Below are 14,335 nucleotides of genomic sequence, written 5' to 3' on the forward strand. Positions count from 1 at the left end.
CGGCTGCGTGGTCCCATGGTGTTTATACTTGCGTACTGTTGTTTGTACAGATGAACGTGGTACCTTCAGGCGTTTGGAAATTGCTCCCAAGGATGAACCAGACTTGTGGAGGTCTACAATTCTTCTTCTGAGGTCTTGGCTGATTTCTTTTGATTTTCCCATGATGTAAAGCAAAGAGGCACTGAGTTTGAAGGTAGGCCTTGAAATACATCCACAGGTACACCTCCAATTGACTCAAATTATGTCAATTAGCCTATCAGAAGCTTCTAAAGCCATGACATAATTTTCTGGAATTTTCCAAGCTGCTTAAAGGCACAACTTAGTGTAAATACACTTCTGACCCACTGGAATTGTGATACAGTGAATTATAAGTGAAATAATCTGTCTGTAAACAATTGTTGGAAAAATTACTTGTGTCATTCACAAAGTAGATGTCCTCACCGACTTGCCAAAACTATAGTTTGTTAACAAGAAATTTGTGGAGTGGTTTAAAAACTAGTTTTAATGACTCCAAACGAAGTGTATGTAAACTTCCGACTTCAACTGTATTTGCAAACATTTTTGATCCTGATCTAATTTCAAATGCTCACACAGATATTTTCTCATTCGGTCAAACAAATAATGCCTTATTACCAACGCAGTATTGTACAGCTTTGACAGTAATGGTGGCACTTGGCTTGCACGTGCAAATTCAGCACACACAACATTCTATAATAGAATTGTTATTTGACGTGTCAAATTAAAAGCTTATTTGACGCGTAAAATAGTTTAATTTGACGCAAAAACCCAAACGGCGATCCATAATTTATTCACATTGCTTTAAAAAAAAAAAATCACTTATTGTGTATATTACATTTGTTTTATTTGATGACTTTAATATTTTACTCCAAGTCATCATCTCATCTCTATAGAGATGCAACCTATGCTGTCTGACAAAATCACTATTTTGTAGTTCTTCAAAGTAAATAAGACATACTTTATGACTGCTGAATACCAACTATCAATCACTTTGATCATGTATTTTCAGGTAGAGATACTGCACAAAGCAACAGCTGCTCTCTATATCACCTCACGATTGCGCATTCTTCTGTCTCTACAGTAGCTGGCGTAAAAGAAACACAGACCGGACTAGTAGATGCGCAATGGATTATGGTCATTGTAGTTAATTACCACATGTTATGCACTAAACTATGTAGAATATAGGCCTGTTGGAAAAAACTCCCTACTACATTGAACAGTTCAGGCTAGATCTGATTTATCTCTAGAGAAACTGTGCAATGTGCGCATTAAGCTCACCGAAGAAGAAAAAAACGTCTGTCAATCAGTTATTTTGGTTAATCGCTCAGCACTACCCTTGGGTGTAGCTTTAGCAGAGATGCCAACAACCGTAAATTCCGGTTTTCAGGGGAAATAGAAGAGAGACCCTGTGACACGACTTCCCTTCCATTAACAAGGTGACACTCCATCTTAACTCTTCCTTCACATTTACTAGATTGATTGAACAGTGCAGAAGGGAACATCTCCAGACATTTATTTTATTCTCATCAAGACCAGAATCTTCAAGATCTAGTTTCAGGCGTTTTTTTTAATTTTTTTATTGCATGTAGTAGGTATGCTATGACTTTGCTTATAAATGCTAGGTTTGTGAATCATCTATGTAGTTCTTATGAAGACTTTATGCAGTCTAGAAAGTCTTTATAAATGACGTTGAACCCAGATCTGCAGTGAAACTAGCTCTAGTTAATATCTGGAGTTAAGTTTTAGCTACAGTGAAACCCACTTTAAAATTTAAAACATAATTCATAGCCAAATCGAATGTAGACTATTTGTTTGGCTGGTTTATCTGTAGGCTCTACCCTCAAAGTATTGGGTAATAACTGGCCCACCAATAACAAAAGACCCCCAACTGAATCAACTTTTCTTTAGTTAAAAAAGCATCATTGAACAATGGAGATTAATTTAACTCTCCAAGAAAACTGATCAAGGGCCATTCCAGAGCACATTCAACAGGTCCCATCAAAGTCTGTGCAATATAAATGCATTCGTGTTTGTGCTGCGCTTCCTGCTTACATTTAGTCTCCCACTGGTCACACATTGGTTGAATCAACGTTGTTTACACATCATTTCAATAAAACTACGTTGAACTAACGTTGAATAGCCGTTGAATTGAAGTCTGTGCCCAGTGGGCTAGCTACCTCTGCAAGATGCTTGCTTCTTTGTTTATCATGAGTCTATGCCTCTTTGCCTAAAGTAGCATGATATCGCCAACCCACTATACACAACAAACAAATAGGCGTTGTCAATTTCAGAGTCCCGGTGACTTATCTAAGCACCCTAAACAAAAAAATACAGATAACAAGTGCAGCCACAACAACGACAACGAAATAGAGACAGAAACAATGTAGCATCAAACTGTCCAAACTCACAAACCCGTCGTCTGTCGACGATCCCACTCCATGGATTCAGGAATCAAAATATTATTTGCACAAACTACATCTACGTGCAACGGACGTCCATGATGATCATCAATCAATTTGTAATGACGCTAAATAGGAATAATCCCAAGAATAGCGGTATTATTACGAGGTAAGAAAGGTTAATAAGTATCGTATTGCATTGTTGAATTTTACTTTAGAATAGGTTCTAGAATCCCTCAATTAACCACACCTGGTTTATGTGGCACAGCGAGAATCTGTAACAATGAACCCATGATAAAAAGAAACCAGTCTGTCATGGCCACTAACCTCAGCATCCTCTGAGTGCAGCTATGGCTCGTGGCTATCTGAGCATCGAATCTTCACAATAGCCTTGCTGCACCTCCTAGTAAAAGGCTGCTTGGCACTCGATGTGTTTCCCTGTCACAACAGGTAACTAGCTACCTAGTTAGAGAAATTAGCTGAATCTTAACTTTCTGAATCTGAAAGACAGGTGCCAAGCCTTAGGGATTTTTTCCCACCATCTGTTCTTCTCGAGACTCGAATCGTACACGTGTCCCCACTTGTCTTTCCTTCCAAGCCCCTCTCCTCTCGACTTCAGTGGTGTCGTGACGCCTCTGCTGAGTAGGAGAGGGAAGAGCTGGATGGGGGTCGACAGTCATTCATTAGGAACAATGAAATAGATTGACCACAGACAATTACACCAGTTGTTGATGGACCCGACCGAGTTTCGTTGAGACTCCCGATTTATATCACTTTACCCTCTGCATGCACATTCATGGTAACGATGCAGAGCTGGCTCGAGGCTCGTACCATCACAGCGGGTCGCTGTCAGTTCAGGACCACCATAACGAAGCGCCGTCAATAACTTTAGTAACACGAACGCAATATTTCGAACTCTGAGAAACGATTATGGAAAAGGTATAACTTACAATGTTCCGCGAGCCATTTGATTGATATTGTAGCTAGTTGGGCGCTTTTCAGACCGGGATTCCCACTGCTAACGTAACGTTAGTGACCACAGCTGAGCGTCACTGTCTCTCAGTCATTAGAATTAGTTTGCTCCCAGAGTTAAAAGCTCTGTGTGGAGCCAATACTTTCTATTTATGACGAGAAAATTATTTTATTACTTACCGAAGTGAAGCAAAATCCGTTGACTGAAAATTATAAGAGCGAAGTTAACTAGTTGACCACAGCGGTTCTACTGCTGCTGACGTGACGAATCGATGACACAATTTGCATATCAGTTACTTGCTCTCTGATTGGACAGCTGAGGACTCGTTCAATTTTTATAATCTCAGATTACATTTGGAGCCGGTTCCACATGGACAAAATGTTATATTCAATTTTGTGTCATAATAACTCCTCATATGTAAAATAAAATAACAAATATTAGACTAAATTGGTTATAAAGGCATGACACACAAGATGGCCGCGGTAGGGTTGAAGCCAATCCGCGGAGGTTTTACTTTGATTACGCAAACCTGTAGTCTCCCGGATAATAATGTTGACTGACAGGCGAGATAGTGCGAAAATAACATGGCAACCTGTCGTTAGTGTGTAGTGACCCCCAATGGCTCTTGACAGTACTGCTAAACCAAGTCACTATGGTCTTGACGTGGAACCGTAAATCTATGCATGACAGCATGAAATAGTGAAAAGGTTTTCTACAATCTATGAGATCCAACCAGATTTTTCACACATGCGCTCCTTTCTATTAATCTGAAAGTTAAATCAAAGCACATGCCTTCATTTCTGAAAGTATTACCGGGGAAAGTTAATCAACTTTTTTGTCCTCTGCGTGCCTCTGGTGGCCTCGAAATTGCGTCACACCCTCCAACCACATTTTTAGATTAAGCATAAATTGTGTTTTAGCAAACGTGTCAGTTCATTTTTCAACACTAACGTCGTTAGTATGTTCACCCCTGGTTATCAACCTCTCCAGCTAAGAGCAAATGTATGCTTGACCTGAAAATGTGGTTGAAGGCGCCGTATGGATGGTGTGACGCATTTGCGGAGTCTCTGGAGTCTCGTAGAGGCCAAATTGAGCTCTGTACCACATTGCCCTGCGCCTCAAATTTTGTAACAATGAAGTGTGCTCCATATAGCTCCACATTGACATGATCGGTTGACGGTAGGTGGGGGGGGGGGGTCCTGTATTAAATACAACTCGTTTCCTTGACATCAGCTCTGGGCTGTTCCACAAAGCGCAAGAAGTATGAATGCCCTGGCTTCTGAAGAGGCATATCACCATAAATGCTACATGACCAATGCAGACATCAGATTGACCATGCAGTGCCTTTAAGAGTTGAATACCCCTGGTCTATAGAGCCAACATAAGTAACCCATCTACCGTTTAAATCACTCCTTGAGGAAATCCAACATGACCCACACACCCTTATGTGCTGAATAAAGGCTACTTAGATCGCCACAGCTAGTCCAATGAAAACAGTGCTTACCTCAAACCTAAATCACAACATACATGTACATCGCAGCAGACTAAGGCATTACATCTCAGAGCTTGAGGCGTCACTAGACACCCTGGTTCGATTCCAGGTTGTACCATAGGACAGCGTACAATTGACCCAGCGTCGTCCAAGTTTGGCCATCATAGTTAAGAACAAATTCTTATTTACAGACTTGCCTAGTTAAAGGGTTAAATAAAATATATATATATATATACACACAGTCATTGATATGCATTGTCGTGTTTATTTCCTTTCAAAGAAAAGCTTTCGAAACTCATTGCCTATACAGCACAAACTGTTGACTGAGGTTTGGGTTCCATATAGGAAAGGTAAAATGAGAAGTATAAGTACACATTGTTTTGCCAAATTCAACAGTCCAGACGGCAGCATGTGTTTACATCATTTCACAGCAATATAAATTGTGCCAAATATCCAACAGCTTTGAGCAAAACAATGTTGTCTGTGGAGGGCTGCCATTCCCACAGCAGACATGTTTTATATTTACACAAACCTTTAATCAGCTCAATAAGGGAAAATAGAACATTCAAAAAAAATTAAAAGCAACGTAAAGATGGATGTGATTATTTAACTTAGCATATTAATTAAAACCACACTTGCCTGCTGCTCAGTCTGCAATATATATTATCCATCTTAACTATAGTTTACATATAGTTTACACAGTAAAGAGAAATATAAGACACTAAACCGTAATCCAAAAGAACGAAAATTTCCCTCGCCCCAAAAATGTAGTGTTGCTCTAATTTGATTTCAGTCAAATATGTTTGGGGGAAAAAAGAACCCCCAAGGTTAGAGTCCATCTTCAGTCACAATAATAAACAATAACTGTCCTGAGCCCACCTTAACAAGCAGTCATGAATCCATAGTCCACCCATACAGTATATCTATAATTAATGCTGATTTTTATTCTCACCTTTCAACCAGCTTTGAGTGATTATTTTCATAGACCAAACCCAAGCATGTGCAAAGAGCAGAGAAGAAAATAAAGGGAAAAAGCTCTGATTGCATTGTAGTCTGTGTTACTAAGACAACCAGTTGTCATTGTTGATTTACTTACATAATATACACATTTTTAGTTCTATAGCTGTTTGAGCACAAGATGCCTATAATGCTTTTAAAGCTGAGCGCAAGTGTTGCAACGTAAAATTAAGTACATTCAACTTGTTCAGTTCCTATTCATACGACTGAACGGCTGCTGAAGCTAGTCTGTGGCGTGGCATTCTGCTCTGCATCTTCCTCTAGTGGCTGCTGACTAGGACTGCAGGATCAGCTCAGCTCTGGGGAGGGTTGTCATCTTTGCTAAAGGGTTGTGTGGATCCGGGCTTCACCCAAGACAGTCCTGACACCTGCAGCCCCTTGTGGTGATCCTCAGGCCGTCTCTAGAATAACAGACACGCATTACCACACTGGTCAGCTAGCACCATGGAAACAAATGGCAGCTCACACAGCTTCACCAATCACAGCCCTGCTGGCTCTCATTGGGGTAAAACAAGCCTCTTTTGGGAGAGTGAGCTCAGAGGGAACCTGACTCCTTGGACCATAGCAGACAGACTCAGAGCTTTGTGTCCTTTTACATAAGTCTGAAAAGCACACTGCTGGGGTTTAGAAAACTCACTTTATGTGTGAACATCCGTTCCTTCGCCTCGTCGTGGATCGCTGGGTTCCATGAAGAGAAACTGGAAAAATAAGTACAAAAACACAAAGAAACAAAATTCTCAACCATTTATTGCATCTCCTTTCATATGCTGCAGGTTTCTTATTGGCGCCAATAAAAAATAAATAAAAAAAGACTGAATGTTCAGATTGTTCATGAGCTATGAGAATGAGAAATGGAATTCCAGGAATGAGGAGCATTTCCTACAACCAACCTTATTGCATAAGGATCGTCCATCTTGGGCTGGTCGAAGAGGTGACTGTTGCATAGTTTGACGCTGTCTATCACCTTGCTTTTGAACAACTGCACATCCTTGTCGTACCTGAAAAAACAGTATGATTATACAAACAATTTGCCAGTCAATACAGTGTGGAGTGATAATTGCCCCCACCTGGCCACAGTCTAATTCATTAGGTCAGGGAATTAAGATTTTTTTTACTCCTAACAGAATACCTCAACATTTCAATTAAACAGTCTCAAACAGCCGCCTGTCCCTTTTAGTAGCTGGGCATCGGCACACATTTCAGCAAATAAACAATGGGTCTAAATTAATTGTTTACGAAGTTACCATGGACACAGCTCTGATAATCCCAGTCATGTGCATTAAAAACATTGCTCGTCATCAAAAATAAACACGTCAAATTCAAGCTCTCCATGGTGCCGAAGTGCCAAATCGGGAGTGTATGATCTGCGATAGATTTATGTTTATACTGGTCACAATTAAGTTTGGTAGTCTTCAACATTTTGTGCAAAAGCTGTGTACATTAAAGAAATACACACCTGGCTCAAATAAACAGAAGCCCGTCTCTAATAAGCACCGGTTGTGTTCAGTGATTGAAGCAAATAAATGTGTGGGCTATTAATTGAAGTTTCAGGGTACACAATAGGAGCACAAAGACTAGCTTGCTTGTTGACCTATATAAACTGACCCAGGTCACATACGTACGCGTGGCCCAGTATCCATCTACAGGAGGAAGAGAAGGCTTTGAGAAGAAAGTGAACAAGTACAGACTTACAGCACAGCAGCTTCTGGGTTGAGTGGTTCCATAGTGTTGATCTTGTAGAACACCGTGCGTGCATACATCAGGACTTGCCAGATGTGGTTGTGATTACGCCTTCATGTCCACAGGGAGACAATTATGATTCTCTCAACATAATGGCAAACCAAATACAACTCCAGTCACAGTAAATACACAAGTATCATAAAGGCAATCCATGGTGCATAGGTTCATCTCAGACTAGTGAAATACCCAACAGTAGCACTGCTCAAACACCAGTAGTGCACAGCCAGTGTGACAAATAGACCATAATGACAGACAGGTTTCCATTGAGAATGTCATGGACAACTTTCCCCACTCATTAAAAGGTATCCACCTCCAGCTGATAGAGACTGAGGTTTAAGAGAAGACCTTACAAGGCTGTGTCACTGTCCAGCTGAAGAAACAGGCCATGAGGAACAGAAGTCAGAGTAAAGAATGGGCCTTGATGTAACGCATGCCAGTTCTAACCAAGGCACACTACAGACACCCCCACACATTTCAACTCTGTGACAGCACTGTATCACTATTTACCACCAGAACTACAACATCCTGAGAGAACACACATATCAATCACAACATCATAGCTCAAAAAGTAGTAACTGCATTTAGCCTATCATGGGATGTGTAAGGCTGTGTAGTAGTGACTAGTACATGGTGGAGCAGACATTACACTAAACGGGAAAAATATCAAGCCACATGTACCTGACAAACACCCATTTCCAAATCGTCCTCATTCATTTGGATGTAATGATCTGGGCATAGAAGCCATGTACTGACCTCCACTTGGTGAAGGCTCTCCTGACATCAAGCTCTCCTGAAACAGGGTCCACTAGTGGGTGGAAGACTGGGATATCAAACACCACTCTCTAAATGGTGGTACAGGAGAGAACATGGTATTTATGCAATATTCTAACAGTACTAAAACACCACATTTCAATGTACCACCATACAGTGCATTCAGAAAGAATTCAAATCCCTTAACCTTCACATTTTGTTACGTTACAGCCTTAATCTAAACTTGATTAAATAACTACACACAATACCTCAATGAAAAAGTGAAAACGGGTTTAGAAAAAATAACAGAAATACCTTTACATAAGTACTCAGACCCTTTGCTATGACACTCGAAATTGAGCTTTCCACAACTTCATTGGAGTCCACCTGTAGTAAATTAAATTGATTGAACATGATTTGGAAAGGCACACACCAGTGTCTATATACGGTCCCACAGTTGACGTCAGAACAAAGCCATGGGTGGGGGGGGGGGGGGGGGGGGGGGGGGGGGGGGGGGGGGGGGTCGAAGGAATTGTCTGTAGAGCTCCAAGAAAGGATTGTTTTGACGCATGGATCTGGGGAAGGGTACCAAGAAAATGTCTGCAGCGTTGAAGATCCAAGAACACAATGTCCTCCATTCTTAAAATGGAAGTTTGGTGGGCGGTTCCAAGACTCTTCCTGCAGATGGCCGCCCAGCCAAACAGAAAATCGGGGAGAAGGGCCTTGGTCAGGGAGGTGACCAAGAACCCAATGGTCAAGCTGACAGAGCTCCTCTGGAGATGGGAGAACCTTCCAGAAGGACAACCATCTCTGCAGCACTCCACCAATTAGTTTCTCTGGTCTGCTGAAATCAAGATTGAACTTTTTGGCCTGAATGCCAAGCATCATGTCTGGAGGAAACCAGGCACCATTCTTCACTTGGCCAATACCATCCCTACATTGAAGCATGGTGGTGGCAGACATCATGCTGTGGGGATGTTTTTCCAGAGGCAGGGACTGGGAAACTAGTCAGGATCGAGGGAAAGATGAACAGAGCAAAGTAGATGTCCTTGATGAAAGCCTGCTCCAGAGCGCTCAGGACCTCAGATTGGGACAAAGGTTCACCTTCCAACAGGACAATGACACTAAGGCACACAGCCAAGACAACACAGGAGTGGCTTCGGGACAAGTCTCTGTCCTTGTGTGGCCCAGCCAGAGTATCTCTGGAGACCTGAAAATATTTGTGCAGTGACACACCATCAAACCTGACAAAGCTTGAGAGGATCTGCAGAGAATGGGAGCAACTCCCCAAATACAGGTGTAGGAAGCTTGTAGCATCACACCCAGGAAGAACTGAGGCTGTAATCGCTGCCAAAGGTACTTCAACAAAGTATTGAGTAAAGGGTCTGAATACGTATGTAAATGTGATAATTGATTCAAAATAAAACTTGCACAAAAAACATGTAAACCTGTTTTGTATTGTGTGTAGATTGAGGGAAAAATCTATATAATATATTTTAGAATAAGGCTGTAACGCAACAACGTGGAAAAAAATTCAAGGGGTCTGAATAATTTCCGAATGCACTGTATGACAGTCACAAACCAATCACAGTCTCAGCCTTTGCCACCAAAGCAGGAAATGCCAAACACAATAACCTTTGAAATGTGCCAAAGAAATTGCTTTATTTTGTGTAAACAGCTGTGTTGTAGTGTTACAGCAGGTCCCCTGAAGTACTCACAGGACATTCACCATCAGGATAGTTATCTGGAATATACACAGTGAACTTGAAGACTCCATCCTGGTACAAGCCATGTCTGATGAAAATGACCCCGAACCACACTGGAAAGAAGAGAAAATCATACATTTTGTAAAGGTTATGTATAGATTATGCAGTCAAACAGGATGACAGATTTTGGCTCCCAAGTGGCACATAGGTCAAAGGCACTGCATCTCAGTGCAAGAGGTGTCACTGCAGTCTCTGGTTCGAATCCTGACTGCATCACATCCGGCAGTGATTGGGAGTCCCATAGGGCGGTGCACAATTGGCCCAGCGTCGTCCGGAGTTTGGCCGTCATTGTAAATAAGAATTTGTTCTTAACTGACTTGCCTAGTTAAATAAAGGTTAAATAAAATAAAAAATTAGGCTCTTACTCAATGCTGATTTGTAGGATGGCTGCACATAGATTCCAGGCAGTTTTTGCTTGATCACTAGGGTGCTGTGGGTCACAAGGTAACATGGAATTAAATCAATGCAGAAGAAAATGGATATGGAAATTAACAGTGTGTTTTTGTCAACAGCTTCTCTAAATTAACTACATAATTGGCCTCTGTTCAAATATATCAAAGATGCATCCTTCCTTTCCTTCAGGTAGGCTAATCAATGATCTGATATGGTTGGACTGGTGAAAACAAATCTTACCTTCACTTATCCAGTCACAAAGATCAGTGATTACCTTTAGCAAAGGAGGGAGGAATGACGCATTTTAACAGATAAAGTCTGATCTGGGGCCAGTACTTACAACTCAGCCAGCAGCGAGTACTCCAGGTAGAATGGACCGTAGGAGGCATGTGTTCCGTTGGCCAACTGGGCCGTGGCGGCAGGAGAGGCCGGCTTGGTGATGGGGACTGCATTCTTGGGGATGGAGGGAAGCTGCTTCTTCCCAAAGCTAGGACGGGCTGGACTGGCTCTTTGTTGCTGCTGCTCTCCACTCTGTTCATCACCGTCAGATCTCTGCTCAGCAGAAGAGTGAACAAAAGGCATTTAACAACTCAATATATGTCAAGGAAATAAAAACGGGTAGCATTGATTATTACAAGGAGGGGATTATGTTTAGATTGAAACCACTTAGCCAAACTTTTTTCACCATGTTGCAGAATCACAAGAGACAACGCAGACTACCAATTTCAAGCAAGTCTGTTAGTTACATCTATCTGCATAGACAGAGGCAAGCTCTGTTGTCAAACTACAAGGCAACAGACAGCAGTGGGAGCACATATTGAGCCCTGGGCAATAAATAGGCATGAGGTGACGACCTCTCAGGTTTCATAGTCTCGACTGGCATCAAACTCCTCGTTCCACGGGAGGTGCGAGAGAGCACCCACAGAGAGCATCCCTAAATACAGCCTGCATCATATCCTGCCAATGCTAGCTCAGTGGGAAGCACAGGGGAGGAGGATAGGCTAGTTCACAGCAGGAGGGATGCCTGTAAGCAAAGGAACACCTAAGCAACAAACCCTCAAGGCCTATCTCTGCAACTACAGAAAGAATTCAGGTTCACACACAGCGAGTGCCATTAAACCACGTTGTAGAAGTATTAATGTTGAGGCACAGAACAATGAGTGAACCATTCATCTGACAAGGCAGGGCAGAGAGTATTTACACCTATGTTACTACGGGCAGAGCTACTTCTCCAATGTGACGCCTGTATGCTAAACTAGAAGTTGGTACCTCCCTTTCTCGCCGAAGTCATTGAGGTACGTAGGCAACAGACAATGGCAATAACAAACAGCAGATGCATGGCAAACAGCTTTTCACCCAACTGAATCTTAGCAATTAGCAAACAAAACAAATGCACTGCACAGTTGAGAAGTTCACCATTGCTCTGGTCAAACTACAGTTTAACATCTAATCCAAGTGGATTTTCCAGGAGCAACAGGCACCTCCTGCAACAACCACGCATGTGTTGTGACAAGTCACGTCTGACTATAGCGGCAACCTCCAGAGCACTACGGCTGGGACAATACCAGTATCGCGATACTCGTTAGTATAGTGGCAAGGAAACAAAACAGATTTAACTTTTAGGAAAACAGCCATAATGTTGGAAACAACCACTGTCATCCAGTCAATTGTATTTATTTTCCAAGCTATAGCACAATATTTTACATACAGCAGGTTATTAAATGACCAAAGAGTTCGGTCGGCTTTGTGTCTTCATTTTTGAAATATACTGGTATCGTCACAGCACTACAGAGCACCAGGTAGTAAAAGGCGACCCTGAAACAGCCCTCTTTCGGGATGAGATTGCAAAGGAGTGTCCCTGGCAAGGAGTTGGAGAAAAGGCATGAGTAGGCCTAATGCGTTATTAGAGGACAGCACAAGATAAACATTCCCATGCCACAATTCCAGTCCTCCAAGATTTTTCTCAAACTAAAGACAGATGGTAACAGGTGTAAAAGGCACAAAGCTCCAAGGCAGCCATGCCGTCTTTATGGGAAACCGTTAGGGGGACAGACCACACTAGGCTTACTTTCAGTGTGTGGGTGTCTCTTTGGGAACTTTTGAAGATCCTGTTTTTTTGTCTCTCTTCTCGCTTGTGTGTTGGGTGAACTTGACAGAAGTTGGCTTTCAGTGCAGAAGAGGAAGAGCGCTCCCTTACCTTGCGACCAGTATTGGTAGACATGCTCCAGAATGGGTTCAGGTTCATTAACTTGTCCGTCTATGTCGGTCCCACAACAAGTGTTGCCTGTGCCATTCGCTGGCGTCACTGGGGGTAGAATTGACAGAACAAATGTTACATTTTTATTAATTTAGGGCCATTTTCGTACTGGTCTCCCATGACAAATCGAACCCACAACCCTGGCGTTGAAAGCGCCATGCTCTACCAACTGAGCCACACGAGACCAAATGACTGATGAGGCCCTCTGTTCAGCACACACACAATGGGGCAACCTGAACTAAATGACAGCTGCTGACTCTCTGATCTACGGAACATGCTGCTGCTCAGACAGACGTGCCTCTTCATGTCATGACGTCAAACAGGCCTAACTGTTACGTCTCTGCCAGGCAAAGCACTTTAAACCTCACCGGGAAATAATCCAAACATCACAAGCTTGAACTGGTGTTAATGGTTGTTTAACATGGAGGTTGAATGTTAGCCTAGCTAGATTCAAAATTTTATTCGCATATTACCAAAGGTCATTGTTATTGCCGTTGGCTACAGCAGTTGACAAGTTAGTTAACTAAGATCTTTGCTTAGCTAACTACTATGCCAACTAGCAATGTTGCCATTGTATCCGTGTTTTTTCACGTGTTTCTACGCAGGCAACTAATTATGCAAAATGACTTTGAACGCATAGCTAGTTAGTTAAGCTATATATAGTTACAGTAACTAGTTAGATTGTTAACAAGATACGTCCAGTTTGTTAGCTGAACGCCAGGTTAGCAATAACAAATCAAGCATACATATTCATTTGCGATGGAATCTAGCATTGTTGCATATAATCCATAATGAAATAGGCATACTTTACGACTCGATAACCGAATGAAAAGAACGTTATTCACAACAAACTTAGTAAACTAACCAGTTCTACTACCTTGCAAACTAACCAGCTAACGTTACCTAGCTTGAAAGCCAACGGTAGCTAGCTAGCTAGTATCCAGTTGCCAGCTTACCTTCCCTGGACGAAAATTCCGACAAGTACCCGTTCAAAAATTGCCCATTTATGGGCAATTTCAAAATGTGCGTTTTAAAGGACGTTGTTACAATCACCACTGGTCAAAACAAACAAAAAATGTGCACCGCAATTATTTGGGTAACTGGCTAGCTAAGCAATCTCACAGACACCGGAAATCAATCAAAGACTCATGATGGGCGTTTCCTATTCACCAGGGATATTTCTATTGGCTTTTAACAAAGCGTGGATAAAGTATCTGAAATATGATTCGCTGACGTTCTATCACTTTTTAAGTCATGCTGTTATGCCGCATTCACGTACTAGTCGGAACTAGGAAACTCAGAAATGTCCGAGTTGCTGATTTGTAGAACGCAGAACGTGTATAGATGGGTCGGTTTGTTTAGCATGCGCAACTATAGGGAAAAACAGACGGGGTTGGCTTTGATTGTTGACAACATGTTAACTATATTTCGTCTCCAATGCTTATTAAAAACATAAATGTGGTCAATAAGCGCTTGTTGTCTCTCAAATACAAATCGGTCACATACACATGTTTAGCAGATGTTATTGCT

General features: G+C 41.9%; 2 protein-coding genes across 2 annotated transcripts in view; both read right to left on the reverse strand.

Annotated features, from left to right (window-relative positions):
- The window catches only part of LOC120048327 (chromodomain-helicase-DNA-binding protein 9-like), a 118,996-nt gene extending 115,361 nt beyond the window's left edge, over window positions 1–3,635 (reverse strand). Inside the window, exon 1 of the mRNA XM_038994220.1 lies at window positions 3,570–3,635. The gene's annotated coding sequence lies outside the window, so the exon portion shown is untranslated. The remainder of the gene's footprint in view (window positions 1–3,569) is intronic.
- A 1,492-nt stretch (window positions 3,636–5,127) lies between these two features.
- LOC120048335 (AKT-interacting protein) lies at window positions 5,128–13,943 on the reverse strand. The gene is made up of 10 exons (XM_038994231.1): window positions 13,762–13,943; window positions 12,746–12,853; window positions 10,889–11,100; window positions 10,521–10,585; window positions 10,108–10,208; window positions 8,393–8,481; window positions 7,592–7,690; window positions 6,790–6,897; window positions 6,537–6,597; window positions 5,128–6,300 (listed from the first exon to the last, which is right to left on the reverse strand). Exons 2-10 carry the CDS (start codon window positions 12,791–12,793, stop codon window positions 6,193–6,195), a joined length of 891 nt encoding a protein of 296 aa, XP_038850159.1. The 5' UTR covers window positions 12,794–12,853; window positions 13,762–13,943; the 3' UTR covers window positions 5,128–6,192.
- Window positions 13,944–14,335: the final 392 nt, after the last annotated feature.

This window comes from Salvelinus namaycush, chromosome 1 (genome assembly GCF_016432855.1).
Source record: "Salvelinus namaycush isolate Seneca chromosome 1, SaNama_1.0, whole genome shotgun sequence".
In the NCBI taxonomy this organism is placed as follows: domain Eukaryota; kingdom Metazoa; phylum Chordata; class Actinopteri; order Salmoniformes; family Salmonidae; genus Salvelinus; species Salvelinus namaycush.

Bases quoted from the DNA above. Each gene is read 5' to 3' on its own strand.
- LOC120048335 (XM_038994231.1), bottom strand. From the start codon at position 12,793: ATGAACCTGAACCCATTCTGGAGCATGTCTACCAATACTGGTCGCAAG. The intron at 8,482-10,107 runs GTGAGTACTTCA...ACCACCATTTAG, and splicing joins ATCCTGATGGTGAATGTCCT to AGAGTGGTGTTTGATATCCC. The intron at 6,301-6,536 runs GTGAGTTTTCTA...CTGTTATTCTAG, and splicing joins AACGGATGTTCACACATAAA to AGACGGCCTGAGGATCACCA.